The sequence below is a fragment of the Sapajus apella genome, unplaced genomic scaffold (genome assembly GCF_009761245.1).
Source record: "Sapajus apella isolate SASKATOON/1434 unplaced genomic scaffold, GSC_monkey_1.0 scaffold11, whole genome shotgun sequence".
Classification (NCBI taxonomy): Eukaryota; Metazoa; Chordata; class Mammalia; order Primates; family Cebidae; genus Sapajus; species Sapajus apella.
In genome coordinates this window covers 1,680,047-1,700,130 of record NW_022436951.1, presented here as the reverse complement: position 1 = coordinate 1,700,130, position 20,084 = coordinate 1,680,047, and the positions used below count along the sequence as shown (strand labels likewise).

At 38.3% G+C, this 20,084-nt stretch overlaps 1 protein-coding gene across 3 annotated transcripts in view; it reads right to left on the bottom strand.

Annotated features, from left to right (window-relative positions):
* Window positions 1-10,150, bottom strand: part of C6 (complement C6) — a 69,644-nt gene extending 59,494 nt beyond the window's left edge. Inside the window, exons 1-4 of one of the 3 annotated variants that reach the window (XM_032278864.1) lie at window positions 9,934-10,150; window positions 6,385-6,547; window positions 4,690-4,846; window positions 2,877-3,021 (exon numbers count right to left, since the gene is read on the bottom strand). In XM_032278864.1, the coding sequence (XP_032134755.1) occupies window positions 2,877-3,021; window positions 4,690-4,846; window positions 6,385-6,547; window positions 9,934-9,946 (478 nt within the window). In that variant the 5' untranslated portion in view covers window positions 9,947-10,150. Of the gene's footprint in view, window positions 1-2,876; window positions 3,022-4,689; window positions 4,847-6,384; window positions 6,548-6,926; window positions 7,030-9,484; window positions 9,658-9,933 lie in introns of those variants that run through there. The other 2 variants (XM_032278865.1, XM_032278862.1) reach the window with 2 other exon arrangements.
* Window positions 10,151-20,084: the final 9,934 nt, after the last annotated feature.

The following is a 20,084-nucleotide window of genomic DNA, read 5'->3' as shown; positions in this document are numbered from 1 at the left end:
TCAGTGTGTAACTATATATTACAGAAATTGAAATGCCTATGTGCAATGACAGATATCTCCTCTCTTGCCCTTCACCTTCTTTCCTGTATTTGATGATGTTGGCATCTGTACTGGTACGTACAGGTCCAACTGACAATGATTAAAGGTTTTACTTGAGATTATCTGGTTGACTATTTTAAGATGTGATTAGTATCTCACTACAATTATGCATGACAATTTTGACTAAAATGCTCAGGAAGATTAGGCATTCTGTTGAATTTAATTTTTAATTAATAGAGAGTTCCCAAGAAAGTACTTGGTTTCAACTTTTTTGGTTAATAATCTTCACTTAGAAGGTAGGAGTGTAATTAAAATAATTACATCTTCCATCTTGCATTATGTCAGGACTATTATTATAAAGAATTATAGCTATGAGCACTGTAATCACACAGGACTGAAAATACAGATTGAACTGAATGTCTGTTCATCCCATGACTTGACCTGAAAGATGCTCTATTTTTAAACAGTGTACTTCCAGTTTTTTTGTTTCATTTTGTTTCCAGGGAAGAAGAGAATGGGAATTTTAGTTTGAAATAGAGAGGCTATTTATTAAAATCCACATCTATACATATTACATTTCATAAAAAGTTTTGAACCTAGCACTTATAAATTTAAGCAAAGGCTTATTTTTGATATGGTTACACTAAAATCATACTTTATTAGACAGAAGGAAGGATACACATGTATAGTTCTTATTAGTTTATCTTTGTGAGCAGAGTACCAGATTTGTGAGAATACAAGAAACACTATCCATTTAGTACTTGGAGAAATATCATAGCCTATTAGCAAGGGCAGGGATGAAGGGAAGAGGATACCTCTTGAGTGATGTTTAGGAATAGGCCTGATGTGACATAGGTGAGAATGGTTCCAGGCCATAAAAACTCTATGGAATAGAAAGCATAAGGGGAGAGATATTGTAAGCCATAAATATATTCCATACCAAAGAAAGAATGAGAAATTAAAGGACAGTTTGAAAATTGCAGGATTTGCAGAAGTCACCGTGCTTAGCCAGCACATGCCTGTATACATTTACACTTGGAACCATGCAATCATGCAGAAATTGCACATTTTCCCTAACCATTGGAAGCGATTTGTGTCACTGTAATACTGTATTATTTTTTAAAGCCAGCTGCAAATTCTCTAGTTTTTTATGCTTAAAATCAGGACTTTGAAAGAAGAGTTGGTATATTGCATGGGAATTAACCTAATGGGTAATGCTTAAAAATCCATGTATACATCAAGGACTCTTGAGAAACTCTGAACCTCAGTCATAAGGGAGGAAAGGCAAAATGGTTAATCTTTTCAGGTGAGTTAGTTCTTCGTTAATTGAGGGGCAACCAACTAACTCAAGCATCTTGAGTCAGAAAAACAATCATTCATACAACCTCTTATTCCCATTGACAGTGGCATTAGTAGATGCTTTTAGGAGTGCAAAATAGTATACTATCTTCCATGGAATATTTAACAACCAAAAGGCTATGGTATCACCCAGTCAGAATGGATGCCAACTATATCTGTGCCAGGGATTTAACAATCAGTTTCTGGATCATGAAAAGATCTAGGGATTTTGGGCTCTGGGAAGCAGGGCATGGGTTACACAGGGAGGACAGGGTTGCCGCTACTTACCAAGCATTACAGACACATCTTTATAATACAGCTAATTTAAAATCAATGGTTATGGACATAACTATTGATGAACTGGCAATCTGCTGTGCTTACACTGCTAACTTCTAAAATTGTTCATTATAAATTGGTGACCTATGGATGCATCTCAAGGCTTCTCAAACTGAGTATTTTTGGCCTGAATGCAGCTCTTTTGTAATTTTTTATAGATTTATCATCTACTGAATGAAAGAGTCTTTCTGGGTGGTAAAAAACTATCTTTGAAGCTTCAAATAGTTATACTTCAGTTCTAGATCTTGATTTTGATATTACGGATATAATGATCAGGTCTGTATTACCCTCAGCCATTGTCAGCAGGATTTTGCTCTGATTGCCTCTTTTGTCAATTTGTGACATGACCTTATTTATATAGCGACGAAGTATATCTCCCACCTACATCCCACCTTCATATTCCAGATTTGGAATGGAAGGTTATAGAGGAAAACCCTGACCCCAGCATTCCTGTCTGACATTCAGAAAAAGTTGGCAAAGCTGAAGGCAGGAAGCAGGGAGTAAGAGGGGAAAACATGGGTTCTAAGGTCTTGGGTCAATTTTCTGTGGAATTGGAATTTGCTATCTAGTTTACTTTACTTTTCAGGATATCCCAGAGTACACAGAAATGATATGGATTTTATTCATCTGAAATTTAGTTTTATTGTAACTTCAAGTTGACTCCTTTGATAGGAGGTCAGTGAACTATGGCCTGTGGGCTAAAACTAACTTGAACTATGGCCATCTGTTTCTGTAAAGAAAATTTTATTGAAACACAGCCATGCTCATTTGTGTATGTGCTTTTGACTTTGTCTTTTGGAATTAATTTTAGAGTCAGTCAAGAAAGTTTTCTACATCATCTCTAGTCATCCTCCAACATGATCTCTTAATATTCTTGTCATAACAAATTATGTTAAAAATCTTTTAAAATATGTCATTTCTTTTTAAATTATCCTGATTATAGATTTGTGCATATCAGGTAAGTGGTCAAATTGGTTTAACTTGAAAGCCATAACTTAACAGTGGAATATCTTGGTAATTGGCAGCATAACACTCCCATTCCACTATGCTTAAGATGTGGTGGGATTTCTCTGTGATGGATTTTACTGTTAGTCAATTGGAGTAACTTTGATTTAGTCTAGTTATTTTTAGTGGAGATTTAACATTGCACAAAAATACATTACCACTGTCACAGCGAAATTTATTCTTGCAGTCTGCCTCTTCAATTTTGCAGAGCTTAGATGGAATGCATGGTTGAAAGGCCATCAGGGGCTCAGTGCATGGCTGTCCCCCAAACTGACTGGGACGCAAGACAGATCTAACTTTAGTCTGAAAAGAAAGAAGAGAAAGACATAACTCTGAGGCAGGTCAAAGTCAAAATGTATCTTAGAAAACTGGGCTTCTCAATCACAATAGTGATTTTTCCTATGGTAATGTTACTTAAATTTTACTGATTCTTCCAATTCCATTATTATGCTCTCTCAGGGAAATAATCACTGCTATGGGCCTCTGTTTTCCAACTAGTAAAATGAGAATGTGGGTCAAAAAGGTTTCTAAGGCTTCTTATAACTCTGAAACCATATGGTTTATACATTTTCAAAATAAAATATATAAATGTTTGCTGAGAGTCTCTTGAGTACAGTAAATTCCTCCAGGCAATAACAGCCTTTCTATATCTCAAAGATAGTGTGAAGGGATAAATGTGAAATAATTTTGAGGATCTTTTGCATAAGGAAGTCCCTGTGAAAACCAATGGTAACATAGTCTACACTTTAAAAAGATTTTAAACGGTGAGTAGTAAAATGGTGAGTCAAGGGAGAATAGCAATACAATAGGACTAAAATGTGCTGACTTTGAAGACAGAAAAATTCAATTTATTAATTGATAGATATATTCTTGGGCAAATTACTTAACCCCAAATAAGCAATAACTTTCTCATCTGTAAAATGGGTAGAGAAACACATTATAATGTGAAGTTTGAATAAGGTGGCACATGAAAGGGACCTAGAACAGTTCCCCTTAGAAAGTAGATATTCTCCACATGAGTTTCTTTTTCTTCTCTGCTGTGTAAATGCTCAGTACGGCCCTGACTTCGTTCACATTGGCCAATCCCCTTACAGGATTGAGCATGAGGTGGGTAAATATTGAAATTGGGAACAATAAACAAATTGAGGGACTGCTGTGAGGAGGGGGAATGTAGAGGATGGGCAAGGAGTCAAGGTTTTGGTTCATTTCCCTCATTTCTGTCTGGTTTGAAACCTTGGACTGAAACCCTGTTTTATTATTATTATTATTATTATTATTATTTTATTTTAGTGCAGGTTGAGCCTACCTAGTTTGAAAAACCAAAATCCAGAATGCTCCAAAATCTAAAAATTTTTGAGTGCCAACATGATGGTACAGTGGAGTACTGTATATGTAAATACTTATCATAAATTTGTTTCATGAATAAAATTATTTAAAATATTGTATAATACTATCTTCAGGCTATAAGTATAAGGTGTATGTGAAACATAAATGATTTTTTCATGTTTAGACTGTGTCCCATCCCCAAGCTATTACATTATGTATACGCAAACATTTCACAATCTAGAAAACATCCAAAATCCAAAGCACTTCTGATCCCAACATTTCAGATAAGGATCACCTAATCTTTTGCTTTTAGAATTCTCAGACACTTTTGCTTTCAGAATTCTCAGACACTTTTGTATTCAAAATTCTCAGAAGGCACAGGCAGTAGAATTCAGAATTGGGTAAGTACAATACCAATAGTGGGAGCAAAATTTCTTTTTTGTGATCAAAGACAGTAAAATATATAAAATACATTCCTTCTTTGCCCCCAAAAAGTGCTAAATAGAATTTTCCCTCAATGGAAGCTGAGACAATTGACTTTCAGAAATTGAAGTAAATTCAGCATTACTGTGTTGTTAAGCCTGTGAGGGAATCCGAGCCCTCTATTGTGATCCATATTTCCTGGACATGCGCATGGTCACCTACCTGTTTTTCAACACAAGGGTCACAGTCTGACCATGGTCCAAAATCTCCCAGGAGGCAGTTGATGGGGCATGCTTGCCAGTTACATTCTCTAGTCTCCAGCTTGGTGCAAATCTGTTCACAGAAGTTTTCCTGATAGTACTTATCTACTACTATTTGCCTGTAATAGTGAAGAAAAAGTTGCTTGGAATGATTGTATTTACCATGGATCCTGCATCATTGAGCATTAACTACAATAAATAGAAAAGAAAGAAAATTTTCATAGAAAAATTAGGCAGGTTGGCATATATGCAGTTCTCACCACTTAATAGAACTCAGACATGCTTTGTGAGGCCCCGTGCAAAATGAAAATGGGAAACCTCTTGCTCAAAACTAAGAACTTCAGGATAGTAATGGCAGATCATTAAGGGCATGAAGCCCTTCTAAATGTGCATCCTATGTGACTGCATGTGTTATACCATGAAGCCAGCTATGTTGGAGCTCCTCGAATGGACTGGAGGGCAAAGAAAGATGAAAGGAGAGAAAGATCCTACAAATTGCTTAAAGGGGGAAAACACAGGGTACTGTGGGACGAAGGATGCAAAGAGAAAGTGACATGAGAGAAACATCCTGAATAATTCACGTGAATTCTTCAGGTAACAGAAGGAAGGGAATTTAGAGGAAGTGACATGTGCAAAGATTTGAAGTGGAAGAGAGGATGTCCAGGTAGCTCTCCAGGGAGGAACTTGTGTGACTGGCCAGGAATATTTGCTGTTCTTTGCAGGCAGCAGGGAGCTACTGAAGGACTCTTGAGTAGAGGAATATTGTAAACAAATCTGTTTTTACATATTAGTAGATGGTTTATTTGGGAAGTCAATTGGTAATTTTAATGAGATTCACACTACATATGTAAAAATAGTTTTCTAAAATAAGGATTCTAAAAAATGCTGTAATGGATAAAACACATTAAATATATGATTTTCTTCTCTAACTTGTGAGCATCTCAATGGTACAGAAACGTTTAACAGATTTAAAGAAACTGTGGGGGATGAGAAGTCTGAATTGGTGAAAAGACTGAATTATTAAATGTTATTAAGAATGAACAGCTTTGTTGCCATTTTGTATAAGCCAATAATCAAGCTAATAGCTAGCAGTTCTGCTCAATTGAGGTCCTGTTAGACTTGGTTTAATGAGTAGAAAATTCTCTATAATTAACTCACTAACTGTAGGCAAGCAGAGTTATATGCTGATTGAGAAAAAGCTTGAGTAGTGATTCTGAGCAAGTTAAATAGTCAACTGACACTTGCACAGATTCTTTTTTTTTTCTTTTTTTTTTTTGAGATGGAGTTTCACTCTTGTTACCCGGGCTGGAGTGCAATGGCGCAATCTTGGCTCACCACAACCTCCGCCTCCTGGGTTCAGGCAATTCTCCTGCCTCAACCTTCTGAGTAGCTGAGATTACAGTGACCATCCTGGTCAACATGTTGCACAGATTCTTAATTAAATTTCTTTGAAACCCCTTGTTTTTGTAGAGAGGACAAAAGTAGGCTTCCTTTCAACCTCATAAGAGAAAGACTTCAAATTTTATCCAAATGTGTAAATTTTTGCTTTGAGATATATATATTTTTTCCCATTGCTTCGTGTGGCACTCCTGATATTGCTGACTTCATCCTTGAGTTCTTCCAGGGCACAAAGAAAAGCTACAAAGCTTATACCCACCTATGTCTGCTCTGGGTTCCAGAATTGCAGGTTTTTGAGCAGCTGGTCCACTGAGTCCATGGGTAGTGATCACAGAAGCAGGCTTGGCCCTTGTTGATCAGAGCACTCAGCAGGATGAAGTACAAGACGGAGTGTCTGGCCGTGCCTCGGGAGCCTCCAGGCCCTAAAATAAAAGAATATATACCACATATCAAATGCTTTTTCGAGGGTAAAACTTTACAGGTCATCCGGAGTCACAGATTCAAATGTGATTTTAGAAAATATATGCATTTTTCTGCCTTTCTTAAGGCAAGTCAACACCTACAAATTTACATGCTCATGACTACAAATCCTATTTTTAAAGATTTTTAGGGTGGAGATTACCATAGCACAACCCCCAGTACTAGTAAGTTTCTTCAAATGGTTGCTGATAGGCTACAAGACACAGTATGTAGCATGTGTTTGTAATCCATTTCATTCCTAAAAGTATTTTAGATATGTACAATCTTATTCTTCTCAAAATACCTGCTTCTTTTGTGTGGGCAATACCCTCAAGAACATATCAGTTGCTCCTACTTTTCTGGAACTGGGAAAGAAGTTTGGATCATTCTTCTGGAAGTTCTTTTTCATTTTCTGACATGCTGGAAACATGTCAGTAAACAGAAAGTTTACTGACTCCTGATAGAGTCAGATGAATAAGAGCTGGAAAGGATCTGTGAAACCTCCAGATCAAACTCCTTCATTTTATGGAGACGAAGTGAGGCTCAAGGCAGTGCAATAGTGTTGAGGCTGCAGGACAAGTAAGAGCTCATCGCCCGGGCTTTTTGAATGAGGTACAGCCCTTCGCTGAGTTTCTAGGAATCCTAAGTACTGTGTTACTGGAGCATCAAGACGCCTGGAGCTCCACCACCCAGGCCGTTAGAGGTTGAACAGCAAAATTTTTGACCAGTGGTTCCCACTTATGGTCTTGAGGATCCATCAATTATTTGCAAGATCATGCCTTTCCCCTGTTATTGCCAGTTTAATCTTTATATTCCTAATGAAGCATGCAGCATGATTAATATATGTACATATCAATAATGCTGCTGTAATTAATATAGTAGTAACATTTACTTTAAAAAGTCAAATGCTGTTTACCTAATTTTTCTGTCTCAGTTTCACTATCTGTAAAATAAGGGTAATATCTACCTCATAAGGCTTTTGTTAGGATTCAGTAAGAAGGTTTATGTAAAATGCTTAGAACAATCTTTGGGATAGAATGATCACTTGATGCTAGCTTTTCAAATTAGTAATAACCTTTAAGAATGTTACAACTTAATAGTAGTTGTTGGTCATACATTTTTGATAGATGTTTCCAAATTGCCCTGCTGAAATATGGCTCTCTCATGTCTCAGAGGATGAGTTTCTGATTATATTTTTATGTGGTTTGTTTATGTTTCTTAGTTTTGATTTAAGGATACCTCAGTAAAAATAATTGGGGTTCTTTATTCGATAAATCTTGATTTAAGCCAAGAGCTTGAGATCAGCTAGAAGAATTGTTTCTTCAGTATGTTCAGAAACTAGGGTATTTCTTGTTAATAAATCAGTAAGCTTTTTAAACTCTCCTACAAGCTCAAACAAAAATGCCGGAATAGAAGTAACCAAATCCATTGATAGATGGCTGAATACGGCTTTCAATTTAAAATGGAATCCACACACATTTTGGCATTCATTGTGTGCTGCTAGGCAATGAATGAGACACAAAGAAATAGAAGCCTTTATCACTGTCTAGGAGGGTAGACAGAAATTGAAAATACTACCTATGCTTTTTAACCAAGCTTGTAAGTCCAACTCATGCTGCTACAGCCCTAGACTATTTCAGCCATAAAAATAAGGGACTTTTTTTTTCACTACACTTGCAAGCTGATTCTAGTTTCCTGGTAAGTAACTCATCTTTCCTGGTTTTCCACAGCAATATAGAACCACAGGATATTGGACAAGAGTAGCCAGATAGAATTTAGGTTGTGATCAGACATATGATGTGAGTCCCAAACATCCAACCTGAGTTTAAGATTGAGTGGAGTTTCACTGGCTTCAGGGCCCTTGGGAGCTGAGGCTCCTAAATAATGTGAAATATTCCTTTCAACCAGTAAACTAGTCCTATACCCTTTACCCTTGCCGCCCCCCCCCCCCCCCCCCCCCCCGACTGCCAAAATTAGAATCTTCTCGTACAGGGACATTTTCAGCAAGAAAAACTAAACAGATGCTTTGTTGTTTATTTTTTTTCTTATTAGATGTTGGACAAGGCCAGTATCTTCCAGAATATTTCTCTCAATTGTAGAGAAAACAAAGCTTCTTGTGAGATTTCCAAGTAAATAATTTGAAGAAGTTAAATTGCAAGAGATTACATGTTCTCAGTTCTCAGCAGACACTGTCTTTTAACTTCAAAAAGCTTGAAATGTATGGGTGAATTTTATTTCAGTTATCATCAGAAAGTGCAAAAACTGAACCCTTATAAAATATTCTGATCTCTCTTTAAGCTATAACTGTTCTGAGGCAATATGGAGCCTGATATAAATTAAGGTGGTAACATTAAAACTTATTTGATGAGGTATTAATGAAAGAGCTAATTGGTAGCTTTTCTTTTTTTAATATTCTATTGTTAGGAGGAAAAATTATTCTATGTTAAAACAATTTTTATTCAAATAAAAATGATTACTTCTGTGTTTTTTTTTTTTTTTTATGATGGCCTAGCATATTGTATTGTATGGTTTCTTATTTATTTCTACATTGCTAGGCCTTTTGGAGGTATCTAAAATTACATGTAGGCATTTTACCCGTTACTATACAATTTTCATACAAACATAGAATAAAAGAATGTTCACTGAATAGAGGAAGATAGGAAAAAAATCTTCCACTTCAGTACCATGGTAGAAGAACCGAAATTCTGCAGTTTTCTCATAGTTGCCATCCCCTCTTGAATTTTCAAAAACTCAGTGATTCCATTGAACCATTGATGATGGCTTTATGAGCATTTAGAGAATTTCAATTAAAGAGAAGCCCATCTTATTCTAACCTGTCACCACCTAATGTATTTTACTCACATGAACTATTGTCTACAAGCCAGTTCAGCATATCTTACCCAACAGATTTCAGAGGATGCTCTAGTTTATCCCAAACTGTATGTTCTTCCTTTATATCTCCATGTAAACTTATTGAATTTCTTATTTCTTATTATTTTTTTCTGTGCATGCTCAGAGGCTCAAGAAAAGGGATTTACTGTTGCCAAGGTAAGCTGGGTAGTCCAGACTCACAACCGACCTTTGCTAATGAATATGTTTGCTTTACTCTAAACTGTAGTTTAACTCATAGAGAAACCTGATCTCAAATGTCCTCTGGAATGACATTTGTTTGAAAAACATGACCTCTGATTCTTCTGAGATGTAAACAAAGCAATTACAAAAAAGAAAGACAAAGAAATGATTATAGTCTGAGTTATGTATTTTTATGCATGAAACAGCAATTTCATTGGAAACATGATTAACAATTTTGAAATATTAAGATTGAAAATGAAATCATCATATTACTCACCTTTAAGCAGCATTTGTAGTGTCCTGGGACCTAACCTGCAAATTATTGAGGAAAAATAGATACGCACAATGAAGAGGGTGTATATGTTAATCCAAACAAAGCTTCTTTTCTTATTGCTAGCTAACGCAAGGTAATGCTGTCATATCTCAGAGGCCTAGAAACATCTATAGTGTTGCCAAAATAAACATTCTGTGAACCTTGAACTTTGCAAATGTTTACACCAATCAGCAGTAACCCTGAAACTGGGTGTTGGATGTTACACGGAATCCTGAATTTTCAGTGATTTTTCAATTCAAGGGCTACTGCATAGAAATCTCTGTTTGCATTTTAAAGAATCCTTTAGTTTAATTGCTTAAAATTGATGTTCCCCCTTAGGAATATATAGATTGTTATTTTTTTGATTATAGAATATTTATTGGTAACTAATAGATGTTATTTGTAGACAATATGATTGTGTATGTAGAAAGTTTAAAAGAATCTACAAACAGAATTAATAAATGAATTTAGTAAGATTTCTCAACACAAGCTTATTATAGAAAATAAAATGTTTCTGTATGCCAGCAAAAGCAAACAAAAAATTTAATTTGGAAAGATTTAAAATAATAATGATCAAATGAGCTCTTAATATGTGATGATGATTATGCTTCTCTGAAATGTTTACAGTATAACTTGAGATTGACTAAAATGGATTTCATCCTAAGGTTAAGCAGAACAAAATAGTGCAATAGAAAAGAGAAAACTATAGTAACTGAGAATGTGGATACATATTCTAGTCTTGTTTCTGCGCTAAGCAGCTACCAGCTATGTGAGCTTCAATAAATCACTTTACCTATTTGAAACACTGGTTCCTCATTTGTAAAATAAGTGCTTTTCAAACTTTTTTCAAAGCAGTAAAAAACAACTAAAACAAATATTCCTCAGCTAACTTAAAAATTTTTTTTATTATACTTTAAGTTCTGGGGTACATGTGCAGATCGTGTAGGATTGTTACATAGCTATGCACGTGCCATGGTGGTTTGCTGTGTCCATCCCCCTGTCATGTACATTAGGTATTTCTCCTAATGTTATCCCTCCCCAATCTCCCCACCCCCTGCTATCCTTCCCCTAGTTCCCCTACCCAACAACAGGCCCTGGTATGTGATGTTCCCCTCCCTGTTTCCATATGTTCTAATTGTTCAACACCCACTTATGAGTGAGAACATGCATGGTTTGGTTTTCTGTTCTTGTGTCAGTTTGCTGAGAATGATGGTTTCCAGCGTCATCCATGTCCCTGCAAAGGATATGAACTCATCCTTTTTTATGACTGCATAGTATTCCATGGCATGTATGTGCCTGTTTTTGTAAATAACATTGTATAGGAATAAAGTAATACAATTGACCATTGTTTGTGGTTGCTTTTGCACTACGATGGTAGAGTTAAGTGCTGGCAACAGAGACTAGCCTGAAAAGCCTAAAATATTTACTGTGTGGCCCTTTATAGGAATAGTTGCAACCCAGAGGGAGATATTTCTGGTCTGATACATACAACACAGTGTCCAGTGGCTTTAGGAAGTAGAAGTAGTCTAACAGGGACTGATGAGTAGGTGATTTGTTTCAGAGCTAGGAAGTGAATGCTTGTTTGTAGTTGTGCTCAGGTCTGACTCTGTGCATGCAAAGAATATAGGTGTTCTTTTTTTTTTTTTTTTTTGCTTTAATTTTTGCTTTTATTATTATTTTTTTCTTTTTTTCTTTTCTTTTTTTTCCCATTTATTTTATTGCATTTTAGGTTTTGGGGTACATGTGAAGAACATGCAAAATTGTTGCATAGGTACACACGTGGCAGTGTGTTTTGCTGCCTTCCTCCCCATCACCTACATCTGGCATTTCTCCCCTTGCTATCTCTCCCCAGCTCCCCACCCCCCACCCTCCCTCCCCTCTTTCTCCCCAACTGACCCCAGTGTGTAGTGCTCCCCTCCCTGTGTCCATGTGTTCTCATTGTTCAACATCCGCCTATGAGTGAGAACATGCGGTGTTTGATCTTCTGCTCTTCTGTCAGTTTGCTGAGAATGATGGTTTCCAGGTTCATCCATGTCCCTACAAAGGACACAAACTCATCGTTTTTGATGGCTGCATAATATTCCATGGTGTATATGTGCCACATTTTCTCTATCCAGTCTATCGTCGATGGGCATTTGGGTTGGTTCCAGGTCTTTGCTATTGTAAACAGTGCTGCAATGAACATTCGTGTGCACGTGTCCTTATAGTAGAACGATTTGTAATCCTTTGGATATATACCCAGTAATGGTATTGCTGGGTCAAACGGAATTTCTATTTCTAGGTCCTTGAGGAATTGCCACACTGTCTTCCACAATGGTTGAACTAATTACACTCCCACCAACAGTGCAAATGTGTTCCTATTTCTCCACATCCTCTCCAGTATCTGTTGTCTCCCGATTTTTTAATGATCGCCATTCTAACTGGCGTGAGATGGTATCTCAATGTTGTTTTGATTTGCATTTCTCTGATGACCAGTGATGATGAGCATTTTTTCATATGTTTGTTGGCCTCATGTATGTCTTTTTTTGTAAAGTGTCTGTTCATATGCTTTGCCCACTTTTGAATGGGCTTGTTAGTTTTTTTCTTGTAAATCTGTTTTAGTTCTTTGTAAATTCTGGATATCAGCCCTTTGTCAGATGGGTAAACTGCAAACATTTTTTCCCATTCTGTTGGTTGCCGATTCACTCTAATGATCATTTCTTTTGCTGTGCAGAAGCTGTGGAGTTTGATTAGGTTCCATTTGTCTATTTTGGCTTTTGTTGTCAATGCTTTTGGTGTTTTGGTCATGAAGTCCTTGCCTACACCTATGTCCTTAATGGTTTTGCCTAGATTTTCTTCTAGGGTTTTTATGGTGTTAGGTCTTATGTTTAAGTCTTTAATCCATCTGGAGTTAATTTTAGTGTAAGGTGTCAGGAAGGGGTCCAGTTTCTGCTTTCTGCACATGGCTAGCCAGCTTTCCCAACACCATTTATTCAACAGGGAATCCTTTCCCCATTGCTTGTTTTTGTCTGGTTTGTCAAAGATCAGATGCTTGTAGATATGTTGTGTTGCCTCCGAGACCTCTGTTCTCTTCCATTGGTCTATATCTCTGTTTTTGGTACCAGTACCATGCTGTTTTGATTACTGTAGCCTTGTAGTATAGTTTGAAGTCTGGTAGTGTGTAGTATAGCTTGAAGTCCGGTAGGGTGATGCCCCCCACTTTGTTCTTTTTGCTTAGAATTGACTTGGCTATGCGGGCTCTCTTTTGGTTCCATATGAAGTTTAAGGTGGTTTTTTCCAGTTCTGCGAAGAAGGTCATTGGTAGCTTGATGGGGATAGCATTGAATCTGTAAATTACTTTGGGCAGTATGGCCATTTTCACGATATTGATTCTTCCTAACCATGAACATGGAATGTTTCTCCATCTGTTTGTGTCCTCTCTTATTTCATTGAGCAGTGGCTTGTAGTTCTCCTTGAAGAGGTCCTTTACGTTCCTTGTTAGTTGTATTCCTAGGTATTTTATTCTCTTTGTGGCAATTGCGAATGGAAGTGTGTTCTTGATTTGGCTCTCTTTAAGTCTGTTATTGGTGTATAGGAATGCATGTGATTTTTGCACATTGATTTTGTATCCTGAGACTTTGCTGAACTTGCTTATGAGTTTCAGGAGGTTTGGGGCTGAGACGATGGGGTCTTCTAGATATACAATCATGTCGTCTGCAAATAGAGACAATTTGACTTCCTCCTTTCCTATGTGAATGCCCTTTATTTCTTTTTCTTGCCTGATTGCTCTGGCTAGAACTTCTAATACTATATTGAATAGCAGTGATGAGAAAGGACATCCTTGTCTGGTGCCACATTTCAAGGGAAATGCTTCCAGTTTTTGCCCATTCAGTATGATATTGGCTGTTGGTTTGTCATAAATAGCTTTTATTATTTTGAGATATGTTCCATCGATACCTAGCTTATTGAGGGTTTTTAGCATAAAGGGCTGTTGAATTTTGTCAAAGGCCTTCTCTGCATCAATTGAGATAATCATGTGGTTTTTGTCTTCGGTTCTGTTTATGTGGTGAATTACTTTTATAGACTTGTGTATGTTGAACCAGCCTTGCATCCCTGGGATGAAGCCTACTTGATCATGGTGGATAAGCTTTTTGATGTGCTGTTGCAATCGGCTTGTCAGTATTTTATTGAAGATTTTTGCATCTATGTTCATCATGGATATTGGCCTGAAGTTTTCTTTTCTTGTTGAGTCTCTGCCGGGTTTTGGAATCAGGATGATGTTGGTGTCGTAAAATGATTTGGGAAGAATTCCCTCTTTTTGTATTGTTTGGAATAGTTTCAGAAAGAATGGTACCAGCTCCTCTTTGTACGTCTAGTAGAATTCAGCTGTGAACCCATCTGGACCTGGGCTTTTTATGGGTGGTAAGCTCTTAATTGCTGCCTCAACTTCAGACCTTGTTATGGGTCTGTTCAGGGTTTCGGCTTCTTCCTGGTTTAGGCTTGGCAGGAGGCAAGTGTCCAGGAATTTATCCATTTCTTCCAGGTTTATTAGTTTGTGTGCATAGAGTTGTTTGTAATAATCTCTGATGATGGTTTGAATTTCTGTGGAATCTGTGGTGATATCCCCTTTATCGTTTTTTATTGCATCAATTTGGTTATTCTCTCTTTTCTTTTTTATTAATCTGGCTAGTGGTCTGTCTATTTTGTTGATCTTTTCAAAAAACCAGATCCTGGATTTATTGATTTTTTTGAAGGGTTTTTTGTGTCTCTATCTCCTTCAGTTCTGCTCTGATCTTAGCTATTTCTTGTCTTCTGCTAGACTTTGAGTTTTTTTGATCTTGCTCCTCTAGCTCTTTCAGTTTTGACGATAGGGTGTCAATTTTTGATCTCTCCTTTCTTCTCATGTGGGCACTTATTGCTATATATTTTCCTCTAGAGACTGCTTTAAATGTGTCCCAGAGATTCTGGTATGTTGTGTCTTCATTCTCGTTGGTTTCAAAGAACAGCTTTATTTCTGTCTTCATTTCATTGTTTATCCAGTCAACATTCAAGAGCAAGTTGTTCAGTTTCCATGAAGCTGTGCGGTTCTGGGTTAGGTTTTGAATTCTGACTTCTGACTTGATTGCACTGTGGTCTGAGAGACTGTTTGTTACGATTTCCGTTCTTTTGCATTTGCTGAGGAGTGATTTACTCCCAATTATGTGGTCAATTTTAGAATAGGTGTGATGTGGTGCTGAGAAGAATATATATTCTGTGGATTTGGGGTGGAGAGTTCTGTAAATGTCTATTAGGTTTGCTTGGTCCAGGTCTGAGTTCAAGTCCTGGATATCCTTGTTAATTTTCTGTCTGGTTGATCTGTCTAATGTTGACAATGGGGTGTTAAACTCTCCCACTATTATTGTGTGTGAGTCTAAGTCTCTTTGTAAGTCATTAAGAACTTGCCTTATGTATCTGGGTGCTCTAGTATTGGGTGCATATATATTTAGGATCGTTAGCTCTTCTTGTTGGATTGATCCTTTTACCATTATGTAATGTCCCTCTTTGTCGCTTTTGATCTTTGTTGCTTTAAAGTCTAATTTATCAGAGATGAGAATTGCAACTCCTGTTTTTTTTTGCTCTCCATTTGCTTGGTAAATCTTCCTCCATCCCTTTATTTTGAGCCTTTGTGTATCCTTGCATGTGAGATGGGTTTCCTGGATACAGTACACCGATGGGTTTTGTCTTTTTATCCAATTTGCCAGTCTGTGTCTTTTGATTGGGGCATTTAGTCCATTTACATTTAGGGTTAATATTGTTATGTGTGAATTTGATACTGCCATTTTGATGCCAGCTGCGTGTTTTGCACTTTAGTTGAGCTGCTAGTTGTTGTTCTTTTATATGTGTAGAGCCTCTTTCAGGAGCTCTTGTAGAGCTGGTCTGGTGGTGACGAAATCTCTGAGTACTTGCATGTTCCCAAAGGATTTTATTTTTCCTTCACTTATGAAGCTTAGTTTGGCTGGATAGGAGATTCTGGGTTGAAAGTTCTTTTCTTTAAGGATGTTGAATATTGGCCCCCACTCTATTCTGGCTTGTAGGGTTTCTGCTGAGAGATCTGTTGTGAGTCTGATGGGCTTCCCTTTATGGGTAACCCGACCTTTCTCTCTGGCTGCCCTTAGTATTTTCTCCTTCATTTCGACCCTGGTGAATCTGACGATTATGTGCCTTGGGGTTGCTCTTCTTGACGAATATCTTTGTGGTGTTCTCTGTATTTCCTGGACTTGAATGTTTGCCTGCCTTGCTAGGTTGGGGAAGTTTTCCTGGATAATATCCTGAAGAGTATTTTCCAGCTTGGATTCATTCTCTTCGTCGCATTCAGGTACGCCTATCAAACGTAGATTAGGTCTTTTCACATAGTCCCACATTTCTTGGAGACTTTGTTCATTCCTTTTTACCCTTTTTTCTCCAGTCTTGCCTTCCCATTTTATTTCATTGAGTTGATCTTCGACCTCTGATATCCTTTCTTCTGCTTGGTCAATTTGGCTGTTGATACTTGTGCATGCTTCACGAAGTTCTCATGTTGCGTTTTTCAGCTCCATCAATTCACTTATACTCCTTTCTATTTTGTCCATTCTCGTCAGCATTTCATCAAATCTTTTTTCAACGTTCTTAGTTTCTTTGCATTTGGTTAGAACATGTTCTTTAAGTTCACAGAAGTTTCTTACTACCCACCTTCTGAAGTCTGATTCTGTCATTTCATCACACTCGTTCTCCCTCCAACCTTCTTCCCTTGCTGGTGAGGAGTTGTGATCCCTTGTAGGAGGAGAGGTGTTCTGGTTTCGGGTGTTTTCATCCTTTTTGCGCTGGTTTCTTCCCATCTTTAAGGTTTTATCCACCTGTCGACTTTGTAGTTGCTGGCTTTCAGATTGGGTCTCAAATCTTTCAGATTGACGTTCTGTTTGTTGATGATGAGGTTGTTTCTGTTTCTTCGTTTTCCTTCTGACAGTCTGGCCCCTCTGCTGTAGGTCTGCTGAGGTTCACTCCAGGCCCTGCTTGCCTGGGGTTCACCTGCAGCCGCTGCTGAACAGTAAGGGTTGTTACCAGTTTTCTTCTTCTGCTATCTTTGTCCCAGCAGGATACCCGCCTAGTGTCAATCTGATCTCTCTTTTATGAGGTGTCTCTTTGGATATATAGTGGTCAGGGAGCTGCTTGAGGAGATGGTCTCTCCTTTATAGGAGCTCAATTGGTGAGCTGTGAGCTCTGTTGTTGTTCATTCAGAGCTGCTGGGCAGGTACATTTAGGTCTGCTGCAGCGGAACTCATAAATTTAGGGCTTTATTTATGAGTTTCCGTTATGCTGCCGCCTTCCTTTGTTTTTTTTTGCTTCAGACCTGCCCAGCCCAGCAAGGAGGCAGCCTAGTCACTGTCGGCCTATAGACGCTTTGCTGAGCTACTGTGGGCTCCGCCCCGCTGCCGAGTGAACTTCCCTGCAGTCCTGTTTATATGGGTGTAGTTAGAACTGCTTTGTTGATGGTGGCCCGCCTCTGTTGAGGCGGAGTCTCTCTGCTGTGGCGGGTTGCCTTGGCAACGGCGGGCTGCCTCAGTAATGGTGGGTTGCCTTGGCACCGGCAGGCTGCCTCAGTATTGGCCGACTATCTCGGTCCTGGCGGGCTGCCTCGGTAATGGCGGACACCCCTCCCCCAGAGAGCTGGACCATCCTGGGCTCAGCTGCACTTGCTGTGAAAGTCTCAATCCAGAATTGAGACTTTCACAGCAAGTCTTTCACAGCAAGACTTTCTGGTTGCTATTCTTTTGTGGGGGTGGGACCAGCTGAGCCTGATCGCCTGGCTCCCTGCCTCAGCTCCTTTTTTAAGTTGGTGTTCCAGTCGCCTGTTGAAGAGGCGCCGGGGTCTGTTTGTTTTCCCCTGCGGCCACTCACTGCGCTGGCTTAAACAGCCGCACTGAGGTTTGTGGCGCTTTTTTTTTTTTTTTTGCCCTGGAATCTACTGTCCTGGCTCTCTGCTCAGTCCCCTTTTTGAACCGGCAAATGGGTGACTTCCCATGGCTCCAATCACCAGCCAAAAGGGCACCCGGACCAGTGTATTTTGTACGGAGAACCGCGGCTCCGGGGCGCCGACAAAGCAGCCGCCCGGGGCAAAGCAGCAGCGCCGGCCGGCACAGCAGCGCTGGCCGAAACAGCCGTGCTGGCGACCGTGGAGCTCCTCCACCCGGGAATTTCCTAGTCTGTGGGCAATAAAAATGCGGCGTCCACTCACCCTCTGCGCTTTCACTGGGAGCTGCAATCCTGAGCTGTTCCTAAACGGCCATCTTGGATCGAAAAAAATATAGGTGTTCTTTAAACAATATTTAGATGTGTCCTGCTGAAAAACAAAGTCTGCGATGAAATTTACTGGCTGAGTTGCTTCTGCAACTGCAGGCCTTCTAAAGTTTTGGCTGGTGACACAGAATACCTTCTCACACAAAATCTCCTATTTTCTTAAGGTAGATAGTTGCTATTGACAGACCAGTAGAAAGCCTATAATTGTAAAGAAACAGAAGGGTGCAGAAGAAAATTCGGGTAAGGACATGGAGAATTAAGATGGAGCAATTATCATTTTACCAGAAGGAGACTATGTATTCTGTTTAAAACCATTACTCCTCTTTTAATAATAATAGATTTGTAGTCAAATGGTATTTTCTGCCAAGAAAATAACCATAAATATGAGATAGAACAATGGAAGCTGTTATCTGAAGGTTTTTTCACATGCTAAATATTCACATGCCAGCTTATCATTATAGCAAAAGTACTATAATTTCTCATTAAAGCTAAGGCTAATGACCCCATCTGTGTCAAAAACTCTTCAGAGTGTGCTTCGTCAGTCAACATGTGAGTAGATAAATTGAAATGGCAGATTGAACTATTTCACTTGGGGAATCATAGATCAAAACTCTCAAATATGGAGAAAAAAAAGGCATTTTGGATCTCAGTCTTCCATGTTCTTTATGTCTTCTCTTTACTACTAAAATTATTAGAAGGTTAGTCTAAATTGACTGCATTTAATGTTTTGCCATCTACTTCTCATTCACTTCACTCTGAAATCTATGTGATAAATAAGAGCAGCTTACACGAACTAGTCTTTCAATGACCACCATTAACCTCCTAATTGCCAAACTGAATGACCTCTTCTCAATCCACTGTTGGCTTCCTGGACAAAATATAATACATGTATTTCTCTGAACACTTAGGCAATTCCTCTTTTGCCTTCCTGTGTGATTCCCTTCCTATGTCCATCTAGGATTTTATTCTTAGCCCCTTTCATTTGAGATTTCATCTACTTCCATGGGTTTATTGATCACCTTTGTATCGATTGCTTCCTGGTCCACCTGTCTTAGTATTCTAATGTTCAGACAGATAATAGAAACACCATATCGCAGAGATCACATCCTCACTCCTCAACTCCTCCTATCCTTTTAGATGCTAAATATATGAAGACATTATATCTTTTATTTAGCTATTATCTTTGAAGTATCTTATCTGTGAATTCCTCATTTTTCCATCTTGCCATCATGTCTATGGCTACAGCTTCACTTCCAGCCTTAATGAAACCATAACTTGAAGATTGCATCAGTGGCTTAGCTGGTCTCCGAGCTTTAGAACTCCTCCTGTAATTTCTTCTTATCTACTCTGCAAGGGTATTCTAGAGTTTACCTCTCAGTGGCACAATCCTATTCAAAATCTCAGTGTTATTTTTTTAAGGAAACCACAAAGCTGGCTACAGAGTTTGTCCCTAATATTTGAAACCCTGAGCAACTTTATCCTATATTATCCTTTAGACTTATTTTCTCTCCTTCCTTTTGCATAGTCCACCATCTAGCCAAATTGGACAACTTGCTGATCCACAAAATGGGTTATAGTTTCTCCTGCTATTGTATTTTTCCCTTGAAACTTTTTCTTCCTCAATTCCAAATGTAGTGTATTGTGTATCTCTTCTTCAGGGGCCATTCCAAATGTATTTCCTTCTTACGTCTTTTCTATATTTCACAATCATTTTCACACATTAGATCAGATACTACATAATTCCTCCAGCCTTTAAACATATGAATCTCTACTTACCTTTCATATGGAACTCACCTACTATTACCAGATATTATAATCATTGT